We start from the raw sequence: 27229 nt of genomic DNA, 5'->3' as shown, positions 1-27229 counted from the left end.
ATATTTTCTGTTTTCTCCCCCTCAGGGCAGCGATCAGCAGGGACCCGTTCTATGAGATGCTGGCTGCCAGGAAGAAGAAAGTCTCCTCTATGAAGAGGCACTAAATCTGCTCAGGGTGATTCAGGGCTGTGTGAGTGCTCCCTCTGGTGGAGAGAACTAACACTTGCAGTGGGAGGATGAGACTGGTCTCCTTCCCACTGCTTACCCCCTTTCAATAATGTTGTGTCTGTACTGGGACAGAATGGGGTTTAAGGACTAAGTAGCACATTGGAGATTGAAAAAAGCCAGGACTAGGCTCTATAGTGCCCAGCAGGAACTGTGCTTCTGCTCCTCTTCCTGTTTAAATGTCCCTCACCTCTCCTTCACCTCAGTGTGTGTGTGTGTGTGTGTGTGTGTGTGTGCGCGTGTGTGCACGTCAAGGGCATTCTGCTTCAGGCTCTTCTCTTGAAAATCCCCAAAGAATCAATCTCAGTCCTAATGCTGAACCAAAATGCACACTTTGTCTACCCTGTTTCTATCTAGTTTCTATCTATCCTGGTTCTTTCATATCTCTCTCTCTCATGCTCTCTCTCTCTCTCTCTCTTTTAAACATGTCTTAAAACACACACACACACACACATGTTCACGTTTAATCAGCAGGTCTGACAGAATGTGGGTTACCAAAAAAAAGCCTCTCCTTGATTTCAAAACAGGAAAGACCCTTGAATGCTTTTTTTTCTTTAGTTATGTACAGGCAATAAGTGTATTTTTTACATTTCTATATCCTCTGTATATTCATTTTCTTCTCTTGTCGATTTGATAAATGTCATTGTAAAGCACCACATGGCTTTCAGGAGAAATGGAAGAGGCAGTGTTTAGTGTACACAATGCAGGATGTGAAGCAGTTGTACACTCGTACACTATCTGGTCAAAGTATGCGGACACATGACTATCATACCCATATGTGGGACTTCCCCAAACTGTTGATATAAAGTTGTAAGCACACAATTGTGTAGAATGTCTTTGTATGCTGTATCACTACGGTTTCACTTCACTGGAACTAGGGTGTCTAAACCTGTTCCAGCATGACAATGCCTCTGGGCACACCGACTAATTGCCAGGCCTTCTCAGCATTAGTGTCCTTTCTCTTGAATCTGAATGGGCACAAATCCCCACAGCCACGGTTCAACTTCTCAGAAGAGAGAAGGCTGTTGTAGCTCCAAATGAATGTGTGAAGGTGTCCATGTACTTTTGACTATATAGTGTATGTCAAGCTGGGAATGCCGATGTAGGCCGTGTGTGTGTGTGTGTGTGTGTGTGCATGCTTCTCCAGCTTCCTGTATGCTAAAAGGCCAAACTGTTTTAGAAATAACAATCATACTCCTTTTGGGCTGCTTCGTGAATGCTGTCCATGTCACTTGTACTGAAACATTGCAACAACCGCGAGTTCCGAACTCTAAATCTGCCTAAAACTTAAATCCGCAAATTGTCATCAAATCTAAGGTCAGGGATGAAACCCAAGATAATTTCACATCATCACAGACAAGACTTCCTGTACCTTTATTGATCCCTCATGTCTGAACTAATGTGTGCTCTAAATAGCTTACTGGCCCCTTTTTACCTGCTCTGACAGAGTGCATGCTTTAACGTCACTCTTTCCTTTCTGTGTCCTTCTTTATGATTTTACCAAGCTAGCAGTTTCCATTCTCTGAGCAAAGTCATACATCTGAGCAGTATTGGTTTATTTATCAAGGATGTATATACTTCATTGTATAGTGATTATCTTTATGCATTTTATATAAATATGTGTGTAGCAAATACATTATTAGCTGAGTGCCATTTTTTTCTTTTTTTTTTCTTTTTGTCTATCTTGAAAGTGTACCTTTGGCCTCACGGGTGTGTGTGAGCTCAGTCATTTTTAGTAAAAAAAAAAAAAATAATTAAATTGCAAAATAAAATCTAAACACCAAACGCTTTGTCTTGTAATCATCTAAACTTGCATTATGATTTCAATAGGTGGATTTGATAACATTTCTCTGGATTCTCTGTTTTCCTCCCACCTCCCAAAAACATGGTTTACCTTCAGATTGCCTTAGGTGTGAATGAGTGTGTGCTTGGTGGACTGGCTTCACACCTAGAGTGTATTCCTGCCTTGTACTCAGTGCTCCTGAGATATGTTATAGATCGATCAGGATACAGAGGTTAATGAACATGAATAAATTCATGAAAGAAATAAAAAACAATTAAAAACATTAAAAGGTGATCACAAGGTGGCACTGTATATTAATTTCCATATTGTTTGAGCCCCAAGCACAGAGTGGCATCACAAAGAAAAAGTCCCTTTAAAGGCAATTCCCTTTAATAATAAAAATAAGCCATCTTAATTTTGTTTCCTAAGAACAATCATTTGCCTGTTCACCAAACTCTAATCTTGATGTTACTGCCTGTCTCACCACCTTCACTCCAATAAACACTCATTATACGACATTTTCGAATCATGAGATGCTATAATTCAGGACTCTTTTGTTGCCTGTCTGATAAGCAATGACCTTTATTATTATCTCACCATGATAATCATTACACCGATCTCAGGTTACTGCAAGTCACAATGACACACCAAAAACAAAAGATGAATCTCTACACCTCCGGAAAGCCAGATTCATGTGAATGGAAGTTGATTTAAAATGCAACATGTAATTACCTCACATCTAACTCAATTTCACAGTGCTTCTGTGGTCAGCTTTGTTTCTCTTCCAGAGAAAACAGACATGCAGGTCATGAATTGAATGAATGAACGGATGGGTTATGAAAAGCACTTCTTGTGTAGAATGAAATATGGAATTCAACAGAAATTGCTATCCTTCTTAGATATAATTCATGCACTACAAAGGAAATTAAAATTACATTTCCATCCCCTTTCCATCTGATAAGGAGGAAGGAGGCACTGAAGAAATGTTCAGTTTGATCTTTTATCTGCTATCTGTTTAGATGAGATGCTTGGTTAGGTCATCTCTGAAACCCCTCTTTCTTAGCTACTAGTTATAAAAGTGACAAACATTATTACACATATTCTTGCTTTTACATTTGGGCTGGTTAGAACTGTTTTGCATATTTGTTTATACATGACACGGTCAGTAGGATGGTTTTCGAGAAACCAAGGCGTAGGTTTCATTTCACTGGGTGCACAGGGTGAATGCCTGGAAGAATGCCTTTGTTTTGCTTTTGTAATGTGACTCTCCATGAGGGCCAGCTGTTTCCACTGTCCTCTGTGCATTTTAGTGGAAGAAAACAAACTACCAAGGGTGTGTCTAGGACATCAGGAACAATTTGTGCCTATGTACACTACCAATCAAAAGTCTGGACACACATACACACTGAAGGGGTTTCTTCATATGTACTGTTTTAGAATAATAATAATAACAATAATAATAATAATGATAATAAAGACACTAACTCTATCAAATAACATTTGGAATTATGAAGTCAAAACTGAAAAATTAGGATAAAACTATTTTAGATTCTAAATTCATAACAGTGTTCCCTTTCAAAGGGAACTCAACATTGCGTGAGCTTCAAACTGTGTGAAGTGCGCTCGCATGTGACTGGTATCTAATGTCTGTGTAAAATCACGCCTATTTATAGGCGTGACGTGGCATTTCACGCATCATGTGACTATAAGAAGGCGCCTGTAAACCACGTCATCAGCTTTATTGTCTTCAGCGAATCCACATGTCGGTTGTCTGTGTGGACATTCCTAAAAACTTTTCACTTCTCTCTATTTTCAGGAAATATATATATATATTTCTTTTCTCTTCTGTCACTATCCTGTTAAACAGAATGAGCCATAGAGAGTTCAGAAAGTGTGTTACTCCCTGCTCCTGTTTCATTACAGGGGAGGAGGATGGACACACTTTTTGTGTGAAGTGTTTGGGAGTAGGGCATGCTGTGGCAGCCCTTGAAGGGGCTGACTGCACATATTGTGAACGCTTCACAATTAACCAGCTCCAATCTCAGCATGCTCTCTTCTCAGCTGGAGGGAGTTGGGTTTCGGAACCTCTGGGCTTTGGGGATCCCGTATGGATGTGGAGGAGGAACTGGAAACGACCGCTGCTCTATATCTTGCTCTTTCCTCTGGATCTGACTCTCCGCTTCCGGGTTTTGGAGCTCACGTAGTGACTCCTTCCGGTATGGAGAGTCAACCCACCTTCTCTGACTCCGAGGAGCCAGAGAGGGGAGCCAGTGCACTAAAAATGGAGAGCAGCTCTCAATCCTTTTAAGAGCTGCTCGAAGTGATCACTAGGGCTGCCGAGAAACTGAAATTAGACTGGCCTGGGGTAGAGGAAGTGGCTCATGGCAGACTGGACGAGTGAAAGTAACTCTCCCATAAATTGCAGAAAACTCCCCTTTTTTCCAGAAATGCATGACGAAATATATTGCTTTCTGGGGAAAGCTGTACACCAGCCATCTTTATAACCACACAACGTCGGATTATATCGTGGAGGATTAACAGTACGGGTATTTTGCTATACCGAAGGTGGAGGAGGAGCTTGTGCGGTACCTCTCTCTATCGACGGCAGGGAAATTAGGGCGGCCGGCTTTGCCATCCAAGCTGTGTAAGACCACGTCGGTGTTGGTTGGCAAAGCCTATGTGGCAGTGGTTCTTGCTTGTGGGTTACTGCATACAATGGCAGTGTTGCAGACCTACTAGGCAGACCTGCTGCAAGAGCTTGACAATGGGAAGGGAAATGGGCCTGAGGAAGTGGCGGAGCTTCACCGGGCGACAGATTTGTCTCTTCGGGCGAGGTCGTGGCAGAGAGGCACCTATGGCTCAATCTCTTGGACATGGGGGATAAGGATAAGGTCTCTCTGCTGGACGCCTCAGTTGAATCTTCCGGCCTGTTCGGCAGCACAGTTAACGTCATTGCCGACAGGTTTTGCGAGGTGAAACAGCAATCGGCGGCATTCAGCCAGGTCTTTCCCCATCATGTCGAGTTCACCCCAGCATCCCCGAGAGCAGAGCCCGACATTAGCACAGAAAGAAATATCTCTCTTGGACAAAGGGACCATAGACCAATGTACATTCCGGGCCACCAGAATGTAGGGACAGACATCCTGTTGAGGCAGGGGCTGAGGCCTGGTGATTGGAGGTTCCATCTGCAAGTGGTGGAGTCCATATAGTGGAAGTTCGGCCAAGCAGAAATGGATGTGTTCGCCTCTGAGGAGACAACACACTGCCTGCTGTGGTTTGCCCTCTCTCCTCCCACAAAATTAGGGCTGGAAGCCATGGTACACACGTGGCCAAGGTCACGTCTGTACGCCTTTCCTGGGATCGCTCTGCTCCCACAAGTTCTAGCACTCCTTGGAATCTACTGTCTCAAGCCAGAGGGTTGATTTATCACCCTTGGTCAGAACTATGGAAACTGTTTGTCTGGCCCCAGTTCATAGATTCCGGCATCAACCGAGGTTGTAGAGACCATGTTGAGTGCTACAGCACCATCCACAAGAAAATTGTATGCACTCAAGTGGCAACTTTTTGTCTCGTGGTGTGAGGAACGTCAGTTAAAAACATCCGATGATCAGGGCCGATTATATCCTGTCAATCAAAAGAGGGTGGGAAAACATCGATTTCGTGCTGTGTGTAAAGAAGATGTCTCTTGTGTGTAATGATGACAAAACTGCAGTTTGTAAGCTCTGTAAGCTCTGCACTGCTAAAGTTTTACACCTAAGTGAGCAGCAGTGAAGCGGGAGTTTCGGCATCGAGTCAAATATTTTTTTTGGCCGTAGAATTAGAGCAGTTTTATAAGGAAATGAGCTGTAAGTTTTATTGAGCATCTTGCAGAACCCACCACGGTTCTTCTGGAGTCTTTGACTGTCATACTTGCTTCTTATTTTTGCAGCAAAATCCATCATTATGTTTTGAAAAGTGTCTCTTACCACTGGAAAACTAATATTTATAAATCTAAAACTTTGTACTAAAAAAAAAATTGCGTGCCTAAGACTTTTGCACAGTACTGTATATTAAAATATTAAATACTTTAACAAAATTTTATGGTACATGATCATCTTCCTGATACACGATATGTATCACAATATAAAAAAAAATTAAGCAATTTTGGTTCCTTGTGAATGTGCAATCAGTGACTTTTTACAATGAGTAATGAAGAATTTCTGACTTACAGCAGAGTATGATGATGTCATTACATTACAGTATGAATATCATCACATCATATCACCCTAAGCCATAATACATGCTGTATCTAAACCCTCAGGGCGAATGAATGCCTAGAACCTTCAGTGAACTCTTACAGGGTTGACAACCTCAGCACTGAATTCCTACTCTAAAGTTAAAATATCTTCCACAGTGTTTTAATTTGAAAGCGTCAAACGAATTCCTGAAGTGTTAAAACAATTCGTTAAGGTGGTGTGGATTTTGTTGTCTAGGTCTTTTACATGTGTACTGATGTTAACATTTAATACATTTATATTTCATAATACCAGGTATTACATTGTGGCTTCTCTCTCAAAACACTCAGGAAAAAAACTTGATTTTTGTTTAGCCAGGTGATTAGTCTTTGTGATGTGTGCCTGTGGATCTACATTGTAGTGAATGTAAGAGCGGTTTGTTTTTCTGTCTGGCTTGGATCATTATATTCAGACTAGTCCTGACTTGCTCTCAAAATTCTAATTGGTTACTCTGAATTGTCCCTATAGGTGTGAACGAGTGTGTGAATGTGTGGGTTTGTGTGGTGCCATGTACTCCTGTTACATGCCCTAGGCTCCAGGATCCACTGTTACCCTGACCAGGATAAAACGGTTACTGAAGAAGAAAAAGTGTATGTCAGGAGGAGGTCATTTTGGGCTACCATGAGCAAATCAGCACACATATTCTCACACTACTACAGCATACTTTAACAAAACATTATAACTTGTAACCCTGAATGCTTTAGCTCTTTAGCTGCTTTCTGAACTATACTCAAACACAAATAAACTTTTTGAAAGTAAAAACAATGTACACACTTACCTTACAATATACATTTTCTCTTTTATTTTAGATGACAAATAAGAACTATAGTTACTTTTTATCTCTAAATGCTAATGGATGATCTTATGAAGTAAGTAACATTTAATAAATTGTATGAGAAATTTACTCCCACGCCTGAAGACAATGCAATAGGGAGTCAGATAAAGTTTTTGTTTAGTTCCTGTGAAAACACACACACACACACACACACACACACCCTCCCTTTCTTACATTGGAGTTAATCATACCGCACCTCATCTGGCAGGTTTTTGCCAGTTAAGATTTTGGCCCTGGGGAGTTTTAGAAGAGATAATATTGCTTTAATTTTCAGCACAATTACACATTTACATACATTTACATTTATTCATTTAGCAGACGCTTTTATCCAAAGCGACTTACAAATGAGAAAATGTAAGCAAAGCGATATATCAAGCAGAGAACAATACAAGTAGTGCTATCATACAAGATCCATTAATTGAGTTCCAGAAGAAGCAAAGTGCGCAGAGCAGAGGTGTACACTCTCACACATACATCATACTTTAAAAGAAACACCCACTGTCAGAATGAGAATGTGCATGTATTTATATTAAATTCAAATGAAATACTTAAATACTTGTAATATATATATATATAATCTTTAAAAAAAAATTATAGTACTATTTAAAAAAAAAAAAGTTATAGTAGTATTAATATAGTATATGGCCAAAAGTTTGTAGACACTTTGTGGCCATCACTCTTATATGTGAGCCTTCCCCAAACTGTTGCCACAAAGTTGGAAGCACAGACTTCTCTAGAATGTCTTTGTTTCCTTTGGCATTAAGGTTTGCATTCACTGGAACTCAGGGGCAAAAATATGTTCTAACATAACAATGCTCCTGTGTACAAAGCGAAATCCATGAAAACATGATTTGAGTGTAAGAACTCAGGTGTCCTGCACAGAGTCCTGACCTCAACCCTGCTGAACACCTTTGGGATGAACTGGCACTCCAGGCCTCCTCTCCCAGGAAGAGTTTCTGACCTCACTAATGCTCTTGTCACTGAATGAGCACAAATCTCTTCAGCAATGATCCAAAATATAGTGGAAAGCCTTCCCATAAGACTGGAGGTTATTACAACAGCAAAAAGGGGAACTAAGTCTGGACTGAGATATTCTGGATCAGATGTCCCCAAACTTTTGACCATATAGTGTATATAGTAATAGTAAACAAAAGGAATATAATAATAGTGCAATAAATATCACTTAATATGTTTTAAGTTCTGTGAATGCAGTGATCTGTGTATGAAGGCCAGGTGGATGTGTGCTAGGCTGCCTACTGCCTTCATCCTGAAAATGCTCTTACTCTCAGTCACACTTGTTGGTACCAGAGCTCTTCCGTCAGAGCCTGGTGCTGTGCCAAAATGCTATTTGCCAGATATAAACCAATGTTTTGTTGACTTGTTTACTTTTCTAGATGTTGTTCTATTGTGGGGCAGCATGCTTACTACCCCATTTAGTTCCAGAGAGTTATTATTGTACGTAGTGGTCAAAATGGGAACTGCAGAAGTGCTAATAGAGGCCAGGAAACATTGAATCTACACTTTTATCTAGATAGCTACATGCTGTAACTAGCTAGGTTGTTAATGTGTCTTTGCATAGCTATTATCAGCAATCATAAATCATCAGAATTGCACCAATTGATTATAAAATTATATTGTCTGATTTCAGTATACCCATGATTAAAAGAAATAGTGTGCCTCTGAAAGATTGATGAAAATGTCTTTACAAATGAGGAAACTTAAACAGTCAGGTGGCAGTGTTATGAGATGTTTCATTTTGTTAGGTTAATTGTCTCTGCTGGGGCACTGGGTTTTAGGCCAGACTACATCTTTCTGTTCACTCATTAAAAACTGGTGTATATACACTCCTTGGAAGAAAAAAAAATGGGCCATGGCCAAAATGGCAAAAATATTAAGCTTTTAATGGTATTAACAATAAATCATTGGTCAGAAAATTTGCAAGAATTAAACAAATGCACTCCTGAGACCTCCTGTGCCACCATTTGCTCGTTTACTTTTGCTGCAGTGAACTGTTTGGGGAAAAGCTAGAAACAGGGAAATTCACATATATAGTCTTCTTACGACTAATCTTTAAGGAACAAGGGACATTTTGTACATCCAGACATGTTAGTTTGAATCTTAAATCACAAATTTTACTGCAAACCGTTCAAACAGTTCACTGCAGCAAAAGTAAACAAGCAAATGGTAGCTCATTTGTTTAATTCTTGATAATTTTCTGACCAGTGATTTGTTGTTAAGACTATTAAAAGCTTCATATTTTTGCCATTTTGGGCTTAGTACACTTTTTTTTGCACAGGAGTGCAGTACTGTATGTTTAACTACATTCTTATCAACTTTCAACTTCCTGTTACTCCAAAATAAATCACTAGATAGTAGCCTATAAGGCAAGTGTAATAACCTCTCTACTTAATTTTACTTGATTCTATAGGTTTATTAAATGTTGTCCTGCCCCACCAAAATCTACGCCCATAAGCCGAAGTTGATACTAATCTAAAATTTGTGTAGTATAAGACCGACATGAAGAGTTTTAGTAAGGTGTTGGGCCAACACAAACCACCAGGACCGAAACACAAAATATGTACTCACTCACTTTCAGTAAGTGCTTTATCCTGGTCAGGGTCACAATGGATCAGTATCCTATCCCAGAAATACTGGGTGTGATGTGGGAATGGACTCTGGATGGGATGTCAGCCCATCACAGTGCACCATGCACACACATTCATTCCCACCTAGGAGCAAGTTACTTGCCAGTCCACTTACTGGCATGGGAGGAAATCCACACAAACAGTGGGAGAACACGTCCTCTTTTTCCAAGAATGTAGTTTAATCATACCACAATTCATCTTACAGGGTTTTACCAGTAAAAAAAAATGTTCTTTGTTTTTCAGTAACTGGCCAAGGGGATTTGTTGCAGGTCATTTTGGCCTACAACCAATAAGTCAGCAAATACACTTTACACCCTTTAATGTAATATTGCTACATTTAATTCTGATGTCTTGAATACTTTGGCTTAGCTTCTTAAAAACTCCACCATAATAGTTTTTTATGCTGTTGTACAATAGTTTTGCACCATAATATTTTAGAAGATATTCACCTCTGGAAACTGCCCAAATGTTAATTGTATACCAGACTGTAATTCAGGTTCATTTATTGAAAGTGTTGATTTACAGAGTAATTTCTTATTGTGTTATAAAGCAGGTTTATGCATAATACTGAACGACGTATAGTGCATTATGGATGTCATAATCAGGAATACTATTCCAGAAACTTTTTTTTTTTTTTCCAGGAAGAGAAATAAAACATATACAGGCCAATAAACTATAATAATCCAGGTTCATTATAAAATTATTATTATTAATATATATTATAAGGTTCATTATAAAATACAGCCTTGAGTAGTAGTTAAGTAGTTCAGACCTGGCCCCTTCTCCTTTTAGAAAGCTGTTGATATGGTACAATACAAGCCGATTGCTAAATCACAAGCGTTCATATTTTGGCCTTTAGCAAACAAAAAGGCCTATAGTGTTTTGGTTTGTTTGTTTGTTTTTCTTCAGTCTTCTCTTCATTTTACCAACACTAGCTGATAAAAAAATATATACCAAAACTAGTTTAAATAGACTGTGGCAGGCAAACAAAACATGGCCCTTTCATGTATAGTTTCCACATTTATGGAAAGTCAATTTAAAGTCTTTAGGAAAATACAGTATAAGATGCAAATCTTATACCATTCTCAAAGCAGCATGTCTCTTGTATTTCTTTTCAAACTTTCTACAAAAAAAATCACAAATTAAATTTTAACAAATATTTTTGTGCTATAATCCAGTGAGCAGCTTAGCTTTTTTAAAACTAGGGGTTTTTTTTTTAGTTTTTTTTTTATTATTATTTTTTTATTATTTAAGATTTTTACCTTTGAAATCAGCTGCATCATGCAACAGTAAATCTCATGCCAAAATATGGTTAAAAACAAACAAATGACATTTTCTATAATTTTGGTCAACAACAGCAGCAATTTTAAACATAGGCATAATGCTGTACCCTTTTTAACTCATGGTATTCCTACATATTGACAATTCATATTACATGCAGTTTATCTGGATATGTCTTTAAATAATTCATGCATGAAAGAGCTAGAGCACAGGGTTAATCTGCTCACAAATATTAATAATTTACCGGAACATAGATTCATGAGTAAGGCATTCATAAACAATAGCAAATACAGTACCCTCTTATAGTATTGGAACAGTAAGGACAGTTCATTTGTTTTTGCTATACACTGAAGACATTTGGTTTTGAGTTCAAAAGATGAATATAAAATGATAGATCAGAATTTCAGCTTTCATTTCCTGATATTTACATCTAGATGTGTTAAACAGCTTAGAACATGGCACCTTTGGTGGCAGAGCACTCAATTTTTATGTGAGCAAAAGTATAGAACAGACTGTCTTAAAGTAAATAACACTGAATATTTAGTTGCATATCCCATGCTTGCAATAACTGCATCAAGCTGGCGACCCACTGGCATCGCCAAACTGTTGCATTCTTCTCTTGTGATGCTTTTCCAGACTTTTACTGCAGCTTCTTTCAGTTGTTGTTTGTTTCAGGGAGTTTCTCCCTTCAGTCTTTTCTTCAGGAGATGAAATGCATGCTCAGTTGGGTTAAGGTCTGGTGACTGACTTGGCCAGTCTTTTGGTCTGAAACCCAAATGCCTTCAGTGTATAGCAAAAACAAAATTAGCCTTGCCATTCCAATACTTTCAGAGGGCACTGTATCTTTCTGACTACCATTTACAACATTTGTTTTTTATCCAGGGCTTAATGGTTAGCACATTTGCCTTGCACCTAAGGGGGTGTAGGTTTGAATCCCACCTCCGCCCTGTGTGCACATGGTTCGCCTGAGTTTGCATGTTCTCCCCGTGCTTTGGGGGTCTCCTCCAGGTACTCCAGTCAAAAGTCATGCATTATAGGCTGATTGGCATCTCTAAATTGTCCGTAGTGTTTGAATGTGTGTGTTTGTGCCCTGCGAAGGGTTGGCACCACATCTAGGGTGTCCCCCGCCTTGTGCCCCGAGTTCCTTGGGATAGGCTCCAGGCTCCAGGCTTGATCCTGTGTAGGATAAGCAGTACAGAAAATGGAAAGATGGATGGATGGATTGATGGGTTTTATCCAGATCAAAGTAGAGAAGTGCTTTGTAGTCTCCATCAATAACAAACAAAAATTCCCACACAAGTACAAATAGGTCAGGATCTAAGAATACCATCAAGCTAAAAACTCTGTTAGAGAGGAGTTTGTACAGCAGGAAAAACAATACAAGTTAAATGTTTTTAATTAATGTTCATTAAAGTGCTTAGTGAAGCTGTAGGTTGTCAGTCTTTATTTAACTGCCAGTGACGTAGCTGTTCAGACAGCCAGGAGAGTTCACTATTGAGGGATGGTGGGTCGAGCCTTGCTGGAAGCTCAAAGTGAAATTGGTGCAGAGCGGGGTGTCTTCAGGTAAGTGGGGTCCACTTTTGGATTTGTAGGCAAGTATCACTTAAGCTATAGGAAGCCTGTAAATAGGACATAGCAATGGGGTGATGTAAAAGAACTTGAAAACAAGCTGAGCAGCTTTATTCTGGATCGGTACAGGAGTTTAATAGAGCGCAGGAGCAATGTCCACTGTCCTGCTGAACAAGCACAAGTGTGGCTTGCAGGGGTAGAAATCCTCATCATGCTGTAAAGCAGAACCTGCATGACTGAGTCTGGTTAGCTATATGAGGAGAAAATTATAGTTGGTTTTCCAGAAATACCCCAAGGGAATAACATTTTGCTTGCTGCAAACCAACACACTCTCATGTAGTAAGCCTGGAATCCAGAGTACTACTGAACAGTGCTGATAACACAGTAGAGAATGTTCTTATAAAGGGCCAACCTTACTGGCTGTTTTAGTCTGTTTTGAGTTAACACACAGCGAGTTGGAGGCCTTCCAGAATTATCCAAATCCAGTGGGTAAATGGTTACTTGAAGGAAGAAAGGGAACAGGCAAAAGGGTAACATGCCTCAATGTTCACTAGGTCACTGAAAAGAAGGGCGTGCTGTGAGGAAGTGCTGCACCGTAACTGGTTGGGGGGGAAAACAACAACCTTTTTTTAGGTAAAATTATTTGACGACAGTGAAAAACGTCCTGTGTGTGTAGAACACTGCTCCACTGTGCTCCTACAGATGGTGTGACCAAAAAAAGACAAGCCTAAACATGGCAGTGTAAGCAAAGCCTGAGAACACACGAACTGTAGAAACTCGGCAGGATGAAATACATACCCATGAGGCACTCAGGCATTAGAAACAGAGTATAGTGCATACATTGCAGCTGGAGTTTTGGATAGCGGTGTCTGGATTTTTTGATACAAATAATATGAATGTGCTTGTGGGAGAGCGATAGAGATTGGGTAGAAAGATTGTAAATAGGTGACTCATTTAAAGTAAAGGAAAAACCTCTGTTATATTGATTACAGTCAACAGCCATTATCTGTTGACAATGTATTTTTAGGTGTGGCAGTATGGAAGCATTTGTTAGGTGCTTATTATTTTTTTATTTCATTAGGTTATTGCATGTGATTATTCATATTGAAAAACAATACCAGTTATAATGTAGCACAGATGTCATTTGTTTTTTTCCACTGTTTTATGTAACTTTGTTTGTTTGTAAACTTTCAGTTTAGCTAGACACTAATAAACAAGGAAAATAATGATCAAATTAAATAAGTATGACTTTTAAAGGGCAGACTACACTTTCAGTTAATCATTTGTGGCTTGTGGAATTAATGCAAAATGTAGAACTGGGGAAATGTTCTGAGTTCTGAGAACCTTCATCAAAACTCCAAAACTTCAAAAGTGTGGTGCTAGAAGGAAGAAGTTTCTGATTTGATAGTTCTCCCAGAATAGTTATTGCATATGTTAATTCAGTTACATTCACTTCCTTATTGTAATTATAGCAATCAGGTTCTAGTAATAAACTGACCGGGCTACTTTTTATAGTTAATAATTCACAGTAAGAGCATCGCCTTCTATCTCAGGCAATTCTGTGTGCTCTGTAACAGTGATGTGAGCATCATGTGCTTCCAGTGTAGTTTGTCTCATTTCGGTTTTAACACCTCTATAAAAAACACCAGACACATGAACAGATATCATAAGGCCGAACTGACAGAATGTACCACTTCCTTCTTCATGAGAATGACCTTAACTAAACTGAGCACAATGCATGTATGAGGTGATAGCCAAGTTCCTCAATCATTAGCATGGTTTCCATTCACCTGTTTTTATGCAAATGTTAAATTTATGAATAAGAAAAGCACCAAGCCATAAATTAAAAAAAAAAAAAAAAACACACAAAAAAAAAACCCCTAAATATTGAAACTTTATTCTTGGAAGAGATGATTTCCAAGTTATAGTATTAATAAAAGCTGATAAAGCACGATGGAAACAGTGATGGTTTTTTTTTTTTTGGAAATAAATGGCCAATGCGTGCTCCAACATTTTAAGTTCTCCAGAATATTTGTTTAACAGTAGATGATGGAAAGCAACATTTCACAATTACTTTTTGTGCTGTTTTGGAAATTTGCATAAATCTTGTGAACATTTCACTGGGAAAAAAACTGATGTAAACCATGAGGTTTTATCACTGCAGTTCAGGTAAAACCTGTTGTATTTTCTTTTATCTGCCCATGAATCATGAAAAAAATTTAATTCAGTATCTTAGCTAAAGCATGGAAAATAGTGAGCCCCATGTTGCTAAGATTCTATCACTGTCTTGTAAATGTTTAAGGGCTGGCAATATATAGCTCTTAATTTATTTACACTTGCTGTTTAGAGAGTCACACTGGATCCATTTCAGGTAATGACTTAAGGTTTACTTGCTGCCTTGTAAAAATAAAGTTACTGTTATAAGAAGCAGAAGAGAGCAGCAGTGCTGGGAACTCATCGTTTCCTGGTTGTCTTTCCAAGGCAATCCATTTGGTATGATGACATCACCTCAACAAGGAAGTAGGAGCATGTTTAAATATGAAAAACAAATTTGGCACTAAATATATAACGTGTTCCAGTACATTACTAAAATAGTGCTGGATCTCAAAATTTTTGAAGAAAGATAGAGAAGAATATCTTAAATGACCATAAGCAGAGCTTTGGTACATCTACTGCACAGTGGTGCTTGAAAGTTTTGTAGAATTTTATATATATCTGCATAAATATGACCTACAACATCATCAGATTTTCACAAAAGTCCTCAATGTAGACAAAGAGAACCTTATTAAACAAATGAGATAAAAATATTATACTTAGTCATTTATTTACTGAGGAAAATGATCCAATATTACATATCTGTGAGTGGCAAAAATATGTGAACCTTTGCTTTCAGTATCTGGTGTGTATCCCTTGTGCAGCAATAACTGCAACTAAACGTTTCCAGTAACTGATGATCAGTCCTGCACATCAGCTTGGAGGAATTTCAGCCCATTCCTCAGTACAGAGCATCTTAAACTCTGGGATGTTGGTGGATTTCCTCAATAAACTGCATTCTGATCTTTCAAAAACATTTCTATTGGATTAAGGTCAGGATTTTGACTTGGCTATTCCAAAACATTAACTTTATTCATACTGACAGAAACCCTATGATGGCCTGTGCAGAGGTTGAAAGGTCATACAGGCATAGTCATGATTAGTATCAGTAATGCTGCGTTACAGAATATAGGAAGTAAGGACAAAAGGATGCAAAAGAACAAATCAATTTGCTTAAAAACATGATTAGTGGCAGATAGATGACTAGGAAATAAATGTCTGATCATACTCAGGTATAAAATGTGACCCTGGCCAGGATAATGTGGTTACTGGAGATGAATGAATGAATGAAACACAGACATGATTAGAATATAATGCATTAGCAAGAAATAAAGGAACACAAATAAAAATCACACGGTTTGTGCGATCAAGCACCCCTTACACAAAATAATAAACAGGCAGCATGCATAAAGTAGAGGAAAGGTAGAATTTTCTCTTTGATTAAAGCAGGAATCCATCCATCCATCCATTTTCTATACCACTTATCCTTCAGGGTCAGCGGGAACCTGGAGCTTATCCCAGGGAGCATGGGGCACAAGGCGGGGTACACCCTGGATGGTGTGCAAATCCATTACAGGGCACAATCACATACCCATTCACAGACCCATTCATACACTACGGACACTTTGCTCATACCAATGTCTTTGGACTAAGGGAGGAAACCGGAGTACCTGGAGGAAACCCCCACAGCACATGCAAACTCCGCACACACAGGGCAGCGGCGGGAATTGAATCCCCAACACTGCCAGTGTGAGGTGAACCGCTAAGCCCCTGTGCGCCCTAAAGAAGGAATATTAGACTAAAATTTCTGAAGGTCCAACTACATGCCATTCCTTGCTTACAAATGTCTGGTTAAGCTACTAACATGACAGAGTAGTGACAACATACTTTTTAAAACTTAACAATGAACAATTAGTTTATGGTTATAAATAAGTTTGCAGTGGTTATGTTTTGTTTTGTGTAGCTGTGTTTTATGTTACCACATTTGTCTAGCACCATGGAATCCATGAAATAAACATAGTCTTCTTTGTCCAGTAATCTTTTAAATATATGCTTTTGTCATCATTTCATTAATCAAACCAGAAGAGGCAAATAAAATGTGTGTGTGTGTGTGTGTGTGTATATATACATATATATATATATATATATATATATATATATATATATATATATATATATATATATATATATATATATGAAAATCTGAGAAAACTCTTCCCTTTTCTGATCTAAAGTCACTACTCCTGTATCTAGTCTCTGGTCCAATGGGAAGCCATCAGTTACATAATTTGCATAATTGGTTTCCAAAGGTTAGTGACAGAGATAATACCTGATAACATGGAAAGGAAAACTTTCCTTTCTGCGCATGATACTTAAAAAAAATTTCTCCTGAAATTTGCTTTGCCTTGAAAGGTAGTGACAGAGAAGCAGAAAAACAGGAAGGAATATTTTTATTACGTGTTCTGTACACTCACTGTCCACTTTATTAGGAACATTTGCATCCCTTTGCAGTTATCTAATCAGCCAATCATGTGACAAAAGCACAATGCATAAAATCATGTAGATACATTACATTACAACATTTGGCAGACGCCCTTATCCCGAGCGACTTACAATGATCTCATTTATAGAAGTGAGCAATTGAGGGCTAAGGGCTTTGCCCAAGGGCCCAACAGTGGCAGCTTGGCAGTGCTGGGATATGAAATCACAACCTTCCAATCAGAAGTCCAACGTCTTAACCGCTGAACTACCCTACATGATAGAGGTCAAGAGCTTCAGTTAATGTTCACATCAAACATCAGAATGGGGAAAAAACTGTGATCTCTGTGACTTTGACTGTGGCACGGTTGTTTGTGCTAGATGGGCTGGTTTGAGTATTTCCCGAAATTGCTGATCTCCTGGGATTTTCACACACAACAGTCTCTAGAATTTATACAGAATGGTGTGGGGGGAAAAAATAGGCTGAAACATCTTGTTGATGAGCAAGATCAGATGAGAATGACCAGACAGGAAGTCTATAGTAACTCAGATGATCACTCTTTATAACCGTGGTGAGCAGCAAAGCATCTCAGCATGCACAACACATGAATGAGCTACAACATTAAATTCCACTCCTGTCAGCCAAGAACAAGAATCTGAGGCATGATCAAAATCACAGAGATCACACTTTTTCTTCATTTTGATGTCTAATGTAATCATTACCCGAGGCTCTTGACCTGTATCTGCATGATTTTTTTGCATTGTGCTTTTGCCACATGACTGGATTATTAGTTAAATGAAAGGAAAAAATGTCTTTCTCACAGACCTGCTGTTAGAAACCTCAGCATCCATTATTATATATTGTTTGTCAGTGGACTGGTTCAGATGAGAAACTGAATACACTATTTTCCATTCACAGAAGATCATGCTGTGATAAGCTAAGTATAGCCTGTTGAGCAGTTCATGTTATTTCTCCCACAATTTATAATTCATTCTAAGCACAACAGGTTTTTCATGTCTCCATCTGTCCTTCAATTGACATCTCAGTTAGCTAGGGTGCTACAAAAGAACCATTCAGTCTCAAAACATCTGAATCAGCAACACTTCAATTTATAGCAGTAGATGTAGGTCCTGCAACTGAGGTAACAGGAAAGAAAAGAAAAGAAAAGAAAGAAGGTAAAACATTACTGAACAGCAAAAAAAAATTTGATAGTGTGTGTGTGGCTTCTAACTTTGACATGTCAGCACAACTCCCTTTACAGGAACAAGGAAAATTAGCAAGCCTCATGATGACTGTCCTTACGGTTCTGTGTGCTAAACCTATTCCTGTAAAGTTAGAGAATGATATTACAGAACAGGAAGATGCTGATAGACTGAGTACACAAACAAGAGGAAGGTAATAAATCACTTCCAAAACCTCGCTGTGTGATATGGAACTTGCAGTTAATGTAGTCTAATATGGAAGAGATAATAAAGGATAATAAAACATAAGCAATCATTCAGAGTATCAGATCAGCGCCAGATGCGTTAGAGGTGTCATGTTTCAGGGCTTAATAGCAGATGTAGACCTAATATTGGACCTAATGTTGTTTCCCCTTGGTCTAGGTGTTTCTACCTTCCAATTTCCCTCAAATAACAAGTGACTTCTGCCTAATTAACCTAAGCAACTCCTTAGAACAACTATTATTTAGACCAGCAGCAACAGGTGGCTCCATCATGGGCAAAAAAGAACAGTATTGTATTTAAGGAATAATACTTAGCAGGGCGTTCAGTTATAGGGCAGTGCACATACAGTGTTTGATAAACACAAAATGTACTGCTGTGTATTAGCTACCGTTCAAGTGGTGGCCCAATCCCCACACAGTAATAACAGTGCAGCAGCAAGCATATCCAAATTGTAGGTATACAATTGGGGAGTATTTTTTTTTTTAGGGGGTTGTATTATTTCTGGCCAAAAAACATATACATCAATCAACCATAACATTAAAACCAAAGACAGGTGAAGTGAATAACATTGATTATCTTGCTACAGTGGTACCTGTCAAGGGGTGGGTTATATTAAGCAGCAAGTGAACAGTCAGTTCTCGAAGTTAATGTGTTGGAAGCAGTAAAAATGGGCACGTATAAGGATCTGAGCAACTTTGACAAGGGTCAAATTGTGACTGGGTCAGACTGGGTCAAAGCATCTCGAAAATGGCAGGTCTTGTGGGGTGTTCAGAGTATGCAGTGGTTAGTACCTACCAAAAATGGTCTAAGGAAGAACAACTGGTGAACCGGCGACAGTGTCATGGACACTCAAGGCTCATTGATGCACGTGGGGAGTGAAGGCTAGCCTCTGGTCCAATCCCACACAAGTATGTTACTTTGACACGTACCACCTACCTAAACATTGTTACAGACCAAGTACACCCATTCATGGCAACGGTATTCCCTAATGGCAGTGACCTCTTTCAGCGGGATAATGCACCCTGGCACACTGCATAAATTGTTCAGGAATGGTTTGAGGAACGTGACAAAGAGTTCAAGGTGTTGACTTGGCCTCCAAATTCCCCAGATCTCAATCTGGTCGAGCATTTGTGGGATGTGCTGGACAAACAAATCAGATCAATGGAAGCCCCACCTCACAATTTACAAGATCTGCTGCTAATGACTTGGCGCCAGATACCACAACACACCTTCAGAGGTCATGTGGAGGCCATGTCTCGACATGTCAGAGCTGTTTTGACAGCACAAGTAGGACCTACACAATAATAGGCAGATGGCTTTAGATGTTATAGCTGATCGGTGTACGTCTAAGCCCATTTCATAAAATACATTGGTAATATAAGATGAAGTACCAGAAATCTGAATCATGTCAGTGACTGTTACAGTGCTCATCTTTGTGTAATCAAGATCACTGATACATGCTGTGCTGTGTCTTGGCCATGATTTGATATTAGTCACAAAAGCCATGGTAATATGTGTCTGTGTGTGTGTGTGTGTGTGTGTGTGTGTGTGGGTGTGTTAATTGTCTGGTTGTGTGTGTGTGTGTGTGTGTGTGTGTGTGGCAGGGTGGTCTCTTTTTCTTGTAAATGGCAACACTTACTAGACCTTCTTAACCGAGTTTTCAGTATCTGACTTAGTAATCACCAGCCAGCTGCTGACACCTGAGACACAGACAAAAGGATAAGTGATAACTGGTTAATCATGAACACAGGGGAGTACAGATACGTCATATGAATAAGAATTAACAACACTGATGCCAACACACTAACTACTGCTAAAACATTTATAGCTTTCAAGTCCGTATAGCTAGAAGTCTGTTCTGTACAATTGTTTTAGCGGAGACATATAATAATAATAATAACAATAATAAAAATAATAATAATAATAATAGTGGTTAGCACGTTTGTCTTGCACCTCCAGGATTAGGGGTTTGATTTCCACCTCCGCCCTGTGTGTGTGGAGTTTGCAAGTTCTCCCTGTGCTTTGGGGGTTTCCTCTGGGGACTCCGGTTACCTCCCCCAGTCCAAAGACATGCGTTGTAGGTTGACTGGTATCTCTAAATTGTCTGCAGTGTGTGAATGTGTGAGTGATTTTTCTCTGCAATGGGTTGGCGCCCCGTCCAGTGTATCCCCCGCCTTGTGCACCGAGTTCCCTGGGATAGGCTCCAGGCTCCTTTGCAACCCTGCATAAGATAAGTGGTACAGAAAATGGATGGATGAATAATAATAATAACAAACATTCAACATATGAAATTAATGGAGTGCTTGTCCTCTAATCAGCTGACACTGTACATTGTTTTCAACTCTCGGGCAGTAGACATTATCTGAGAGTGCTCTTTCGCCCAGACTATTTGCTATGAGAGAGGTCTAACGTCAGAAGACCAGCTGTGTTTAGAGGGCTGAGAAGCACAAGACACAGTTACATGATAAGTATGAACAAGCATGCTAAGAAGTGTCATTCATTTTTTGAATGCCTCTCATTACTGTCTTAGTAACACCTTGGAAACATGTAATGATACTTATAGAGATACATATTGGCTATTTTTAGAGTAGTTGCTCCTGAAAACATAATGTAAATAAGAAAGGGGAACCGAAACAGGCTGAGTGTTTTAGCAGAAACTGGACTAAAGAGAATCAGGTAGTTAACACTGAAAAGCCAATATTCCATCTACCCACCACGGGAAAGTTTGACTCTTTTTTTAGAGAGTCAAACAGGACTTTCCATGTCTGAGACGTAAGCACAGCACAGTGACCCATAGAGCACAGACACCACTGACGAAGCACCACACACTTTCTACTTCGACAGCTGTTGTAATTCTGGCAGCTTGTGCTTTTGGCAAGGACCGTGTCAAAATCTAAACATGGTGTGAAGGTGTGAAGGTGCACGTGTTTGGTGACCCTGCGTAATTTAGACTCTGAGATGCCCATTCTAAAATAGATATACACACAAATATTTACCACAACCATGAGGCCAAGTTACTGAATGCAGTGAGTAACCTGCTTACCAAGCACGTAAGTAAGGCAAACAGGGAGGTGTAGTATTTCCGAGACTTGCTGATTAACATTTATGTACTGTAAGTTAATCATTTGCATGGAACAAACGTGTGACATTCGACATGGGAATAAGGAAGGCATGCTATCAGGATTATACAAAGCAGTTCACGTAAGCAGTGTTTGTCACAGGAACCAGCTGTGCTGCTTCAGGGAAGAACTACCCCTTTCTGTCAGTTGGTTGATTCTCTGCTGTAACATATTATTAACTCATTATTAACGATGCTATACGGTATGTAGAATTTAATGGATATTTGTTCTTTGTGGTTCTCATTCTTTAGAAAAAAACAAGCTAAACCTTTCATATGCAAACATTTAACTTGACCTTTTAGCATCTGCCATGGCATTTGTAACAAAATGCAACAATAAAAATTTATTTTTAATAAAACCAACCAGGGCAACTTAATAGCAACTTTTATCATTCATACAGATGTCAATTTGTGATTCTCATTTGACATTTGCAGGTGACTGTGGCACACAAAGTTTAAAAAAACAAACAAACAAAAAAACAATGCACATCACTGATAGTTGATAATAGAAATAAATCACATTTTTTGAATATGAACTGGTTTAGATAGATGATGGTCAAACAGATATCAGTTCAAAAGTTTGCCTCTCTCTTCCTGCTTTAGTCTGACTGGCGGCTATTTAGTTGGTAGACCATCTTGGCCAGTTGGTAGTAAAGTGGTGGCAAAAAGTCTATGAATTACCATTACTAATGCGATTTTATAAAGTTTAACAATACCACAACAGTAATACAAGTTGCCTGCTGGACTAGTGGCTAGCATGTGGTGCTCTCATCACCACAGCCTGGGTTTGATTCCTGGTCAGGGATCCGACCTCAGCCACTGAAGTGTTGCATGAGCCGGTGGCCTCTCAGTGCCACGCCCAAGCCTGGAAAATTGGGAGGGTTGTGTCAGGAAGGGCATCCGGCGTAAAACTTGTGCCAGAATCAATATGCGGATGGGTGATCCACCGTGGCAACCCTGAAAGGGGAGCAGCCAATTTATCCACTTAAAAAAGAAGCTGGAAAATAACTTAACAGTTGGCAAAAAAAACCCCAAAAAAAACCAAAAACATTTTACCAATTTGGCCAGCTCTGCCTGTGTTGTGGCAGCTGTAGCTGGTTTTGACCAAGTTGGATTTTCAGCAGTCCTGTATGTGTTAATATCATATCTAATAAACATCTAATAAAATATATGCCTGTTTCTTTTGCCTTTATAACTCTATCCAGTGTCTTTCATATCCTGTGAACAACTTTAACTGTGTCAGATTCTTCAACTGAGGCGCTGTGCTAAACCCCTTATTCATTTATGTTTATTTGTTTATTTATTTATTTATTTACTTACTTACTTCCATTTTGGATTATTGTCTTGTTGCAGGACAAGCCCACGTTTCATTGTTAACTTCTCGGAATTCTGTTTTTGTTGAGTCATTAAAATAATTAGATGTAGGGCTACATTTTCTTATGTATACAACTTTGTTTATATTTCTAATTTGTATTAGCAACTAAATTGGGTTTGTGATTACCCAACCATCTCGTTTCCATGTTACCAACGCACCGCGTGTTTATTTTTTTGGTTCAGAAAAAATAATCGCACACATATAAACTTCCTGTAAAAGAGCTGCCTTCTCATAGGAGGAACGAGAGAGAGAGAGAGAGAGAGGGAGGGACATGGAGGAAGGAGGACGAGCGCCCGCAAATACCAGGAATTGCGCATTAAAAGAACTTACTGACAGTCTGAATTTACAGGAACTCGCGGGGCGGGGCGTGTACACATGTGCGGGGCGTGTGCACAGGGGGCGGGGCTTCACACTAGTGTATATAGAGATCCACCGGCGCTTCAGCTCACTACAACAGGAGGTTATAAGAGATTCGTTTCTGTTCACAGAGAAACGTCAGAGTCACGAAGGATTTTACTCAGCGGTCCGGGCAGCCTGTAGAGTACTACAGATTTCAATCACTCTTCGGATATAATTCAATACTAAGGACCATTACAGGTAAGATTTAGCCGGAATTGAATTCATTTATTTCCGAAATATATTTAACAGAGCATATGTTTGAATGAACTGAAGTAGCGGTGAAGTCTTAACAAACTGTCGAATTGTCTAGAAGTTCCCCTATGTATTTTTGACACGTAATAATGCTAAATATTTCAAATAATTAACTGTTTAAGTCACATACAGGCATGTATGTGTATGAACGGTCATGTTTACAGTTTATTGTACTGGAAACACCTATTAAAAATAACCTTGGGTTATATTCCTAACTGATTCCCTTCTTAAACATTGACCCCATTATGATGATGATGATGATGATGATGATAATGATGATGATGATTATTGTGTTACCTTGATCCTCATTTATCTATGTAATAGTAGTAGTGTCTCTGATCCATCAGACCTCTCCATCTAAGCGTAACAGCTTCACTGTTGTCTTGAGTAGTCTGTTATTCCCTGTTTCACACCCTGCTTGAGATACCTTACCAAAATATCCATAATATGCTGTCTGTCCTCTTACTTTGTCTTACTGTATGGTTGTAACACATCTCCCCTCCTTCTCCGTAGGTACCTCTCCATCTGACGTTTATTCCAGATTATATGTGTGTATAGCACCATGGTCACACACAGCAAGTTTGACACAGCAATGAGCAGCTGCGCCATCACTCCTCACTGCTACAGGACATTCAGCTCCAAGCTGCAGTACCAGCTGGTGCAGCAGGCATGGTGTCGACTCCAGCAGAGTGGCTTCTACTGGGCCTCGATTAGCGGAAAGGAGGCAGGTGCTATGTTGGCACAAGAGCCGAGTGGCACTTTCCTGATCCGTGACAGCGCAGACCGGCGGCACTTCTTCACGCTGAGCGTCAAGACATCATCGGGCACCAAGAATGTCCGTGTGCAGTGTGACAACCGCTCTTTTTTCCTGCAGACAGATCCAGAGGGTGAGAGGACAGCACCGCGGTTTGACTGTGTGCTCAAGCTTGTACACCACTATATGAACTCACCGAAACAGCCCAAGGACAACTCGCGAAGTGCATGCTACATCTTCACAGGAGGAGAGAAGGTTCCTCTGGAACTATGCAGACCCTACTCCTGCAACATGTCCTCATTGCAGCACCTGTGCAGAAAGACAGTCAATGGCCACATGGATATTTTGGCCAAGAGGGATGAGCTGCCTCAGCCTCTAAAGGACTTTCTGCAGGAGTATGATGCTCCAATTTAAATGACAAGTACAAGTGACGTGATGTAGTCGCACTGATTATCAAGGATTTGAGTAGAGCAGCTAAGAGAATGGAAATGAGGGAATGGAATGACCAGTGTGGTGTGGGCTCACTGCCATCAAGCACATGGGAGAAGGTCAAGAAGATCGAGAATGACTGAAGTGATGAACGTAAACAAGCTAGGCGTAGATAGACTAGGTCAACAGGAGACTGAACTCCGAAAGGTGAAACTCTGCAAACTCATCTAACTTCTGGGAGCAGAGATTTGGTGTGTAACTAGTTGGTTTGAGTTTTGGATTAGTCAACACAAACCAAGAGTGCTGCTATTTGTCATGTTGGGAGAGACGGACCCCCTGAACTCTCTCGGACACTCTTATTTGCACAATAAATTAACATCAAGACAGTGGTCCACTGTTTAATACTTTCAGCAACTGCAAGCCAGGAGATAAGTTTGAGAAATCACAAAAGAACCACAAAAAAGAAATGTTTCTACTGGTTTAGATCAAAACCTGTATGGAGAAATAGGCAATTAAATGAAAGAGGAAAAAAGCACTGTAATGTTGAGGTTTTTATTTATTAAATTTTTTTTTTACTTACTTCATTGAGTAATCTTTGTAGAGAGTGTATTTTGTAGAACGTGAGAAGGCAGTAGTAGAAAGTGCTTGCTTATGAATGTATTTAGATGGAGAAACTTAACTGTTTTAAATGGGCCAATGTCCACACTCGTATTATTCTTGTACTTGTTTACATTGTTTACGTGTGAAGATTTAAAAAAAAAAAATCTGCTGTTGTTTTAATGCCATGTTTGTTAATGTGACTCCATATTAATGCTTGAAAAAAAAATACATTGAAACAGCAACAAAAGTAAGCAGACTGAAAATACTTTGCACATATTTATATTTCTAAGCAATTTCAGTAAGTTATATTAAAGAGCACTATTTTTCTACAAATTGATTCTTTCTGTTTTTTTGTGGTGACTCCTTCAGCTTCACAAATGATACTAGTGGTGCTAACACTGCTAACAATGACTGAAAGTTAGATTAGGCAAATAAAATGTGATTATTATTATTATTATTATATGGAATTCAATTTTTAAGATATCCAAGTAACATTGTCTCTCGCACACATTGACACAGGAACATATTTGTGTAATTATTTAGACTTCTGATCTCAAAGCAACCCATCCTGTCAGGATGAATCAGAGTGTTGATTCAGAGATATTCACTGCTAAAAGTGGGAATTTGCCCCCCCCCAGCATTTCCAGTAAGACTTTAACTAGAATGAGTAAGACTGTCTTTGTCCACATAAGATTATCATCGCTGTATCATACAATAATATGATTTTAAAAATAACATTGAAAAATACATCAATGAAAAGTAGGAAATAAACAGAATGGGTTTATACTTCATGACTTACTTAGTTTGCACCTGTGTGACTGCTGGTCCATGGGATGTGTGATAAAGCAGTATAATTAACTATGACAGCATTTGGCATTCTTGCTATTATCAGTAACATTTAAAGGATATTGTTAGTTATTTTTTTCGCTTTTATAATACTTGTTGCTATACCTTTGTATTTAATTAGACACTTAAATATAACCTGCACTTCTACTTTCCCACTGTTCAACCTGTTGTCAATGATTAAAAAAAGGCTTGTCTATGGCCACACCCCACAATCAGAGCCCTAAAAATGTCTCACAGGCTGACATGGCACACACCCATTGCCTGTTTGTATAGTGTATACAGTACACACATAATGATTTCAGATGAAGAGAGCTGGGAAGGGGCGTGTTCTAGAAAGGATTAGTGCTGCTGCCGCTGTGTGCTTGTTAGCCTTAGGCGGGTGCTCCTCGTCTCTGTGTTGAAGTGGTTTGTATGAGGAGGTCTGGCATGTCTGCTGGGAAACCAGTTAAGGCTTACTCTGATAAACAGTCAAAGCTGCTTTGTGGTCTACACAATATGAATAGAATATAGCTGCCATTTCCCCCACTCACTCATGGCCTGGGACTGTAAGTGGCTAAGAGCCCTTACATCTGTGTTTTAGAAGATGTATACAGTCTGAAAGGTATCGATAATCCCCTTTCTATATAGGATGTTCCCCAAAAAGTGACGTCAATGTACTGAGATTCATCAGTGTAAGCACACATTTTTAGAAGTTGCTAATAATTCTAGTTGTATAAGCCTATTACAAATAAAATTCCACCAAACTCCACAGTTTTTTCTTGCTAAATTACTGAAAAGTCATTTTCATGAGATGATTACTCACTTTTTTGCACATTAATTTCAATAACCCCATGGAAATTTATGTATGGGCTGTTTCATTGCAGCAGGAGTGAGCAGACCTTGTATC

The 27229-nt window shown here is 39.2% G+C and overlaps 2 protein-coding genes across 3 annotated transcripts in view; both read left to right on the top strand.

Annotated features, from left to right (window-relative positions):
* Nucleotides 1-3564, top strand: part of cyth1a (cytohesin 1a) — a 71619-nt gene extending 68055 nt beyond the window's left edge. Inside the window, exon 13 of one of the 2 annotated variants that reach the window (XM_053654012.1) lies at nucleotides 26-3564. In XM_053654012.1, the coding sequence (XP_053509987.1) occupies nucleotides 26-104 (79 nt within the window). In that variant the 3' untranslated portion in view covers nucleotides 105-3564. The remainder of the gene's footprint in view (nucleotides 1-25) is intronic. The other variant, XM_053654021.1, reaches the window with a different exon arrangement.
* Nucleotides 3565-23502: 19938 nt separating this feature from the next.
* socs3a (suppressor of cytokine signaling 3a) lies at nucleotides 23503-25733 on the top strand. The gene is made up of 2 exons (XM_053654001.1): nucleotides 23503-23660; nucleotides 24228-25733. The coding sequence occupies exon 2, from the start codon at nucleotides 24277-24279 to the stop codon at nucleotides 24880-24882; it is 606 nt and encodes a 201-aa protein (XP_053509976.1). The 5' UTR covers nucleotides 23503-23660; nucleotides 24228-24276; the 3' UTR covers nucleotides 24883-25733.
* Nucleotides 25734-27229: the final 1496 nt, after the last annotated feature.

This window comes from Ictalurus furcatus, chromosome 2 (genome assembly GCF_023375685.1).
Source record: "Ictalurus furcatus strain D&B chromosome 2, Billie_1.0, whole genome shotgun sequence".
NCBI classification, from domain to species: Eukaryota; Metazoa; Chordata; class Actinopteri; order Siluriformes; family Ictaluridae; genus Ictalurus; species Ictalurus furcatus.
Note: the sequence above shows the minus strand (reverse complement) of the source record. Positions and strands in the feature narration are given on the sequence as shown.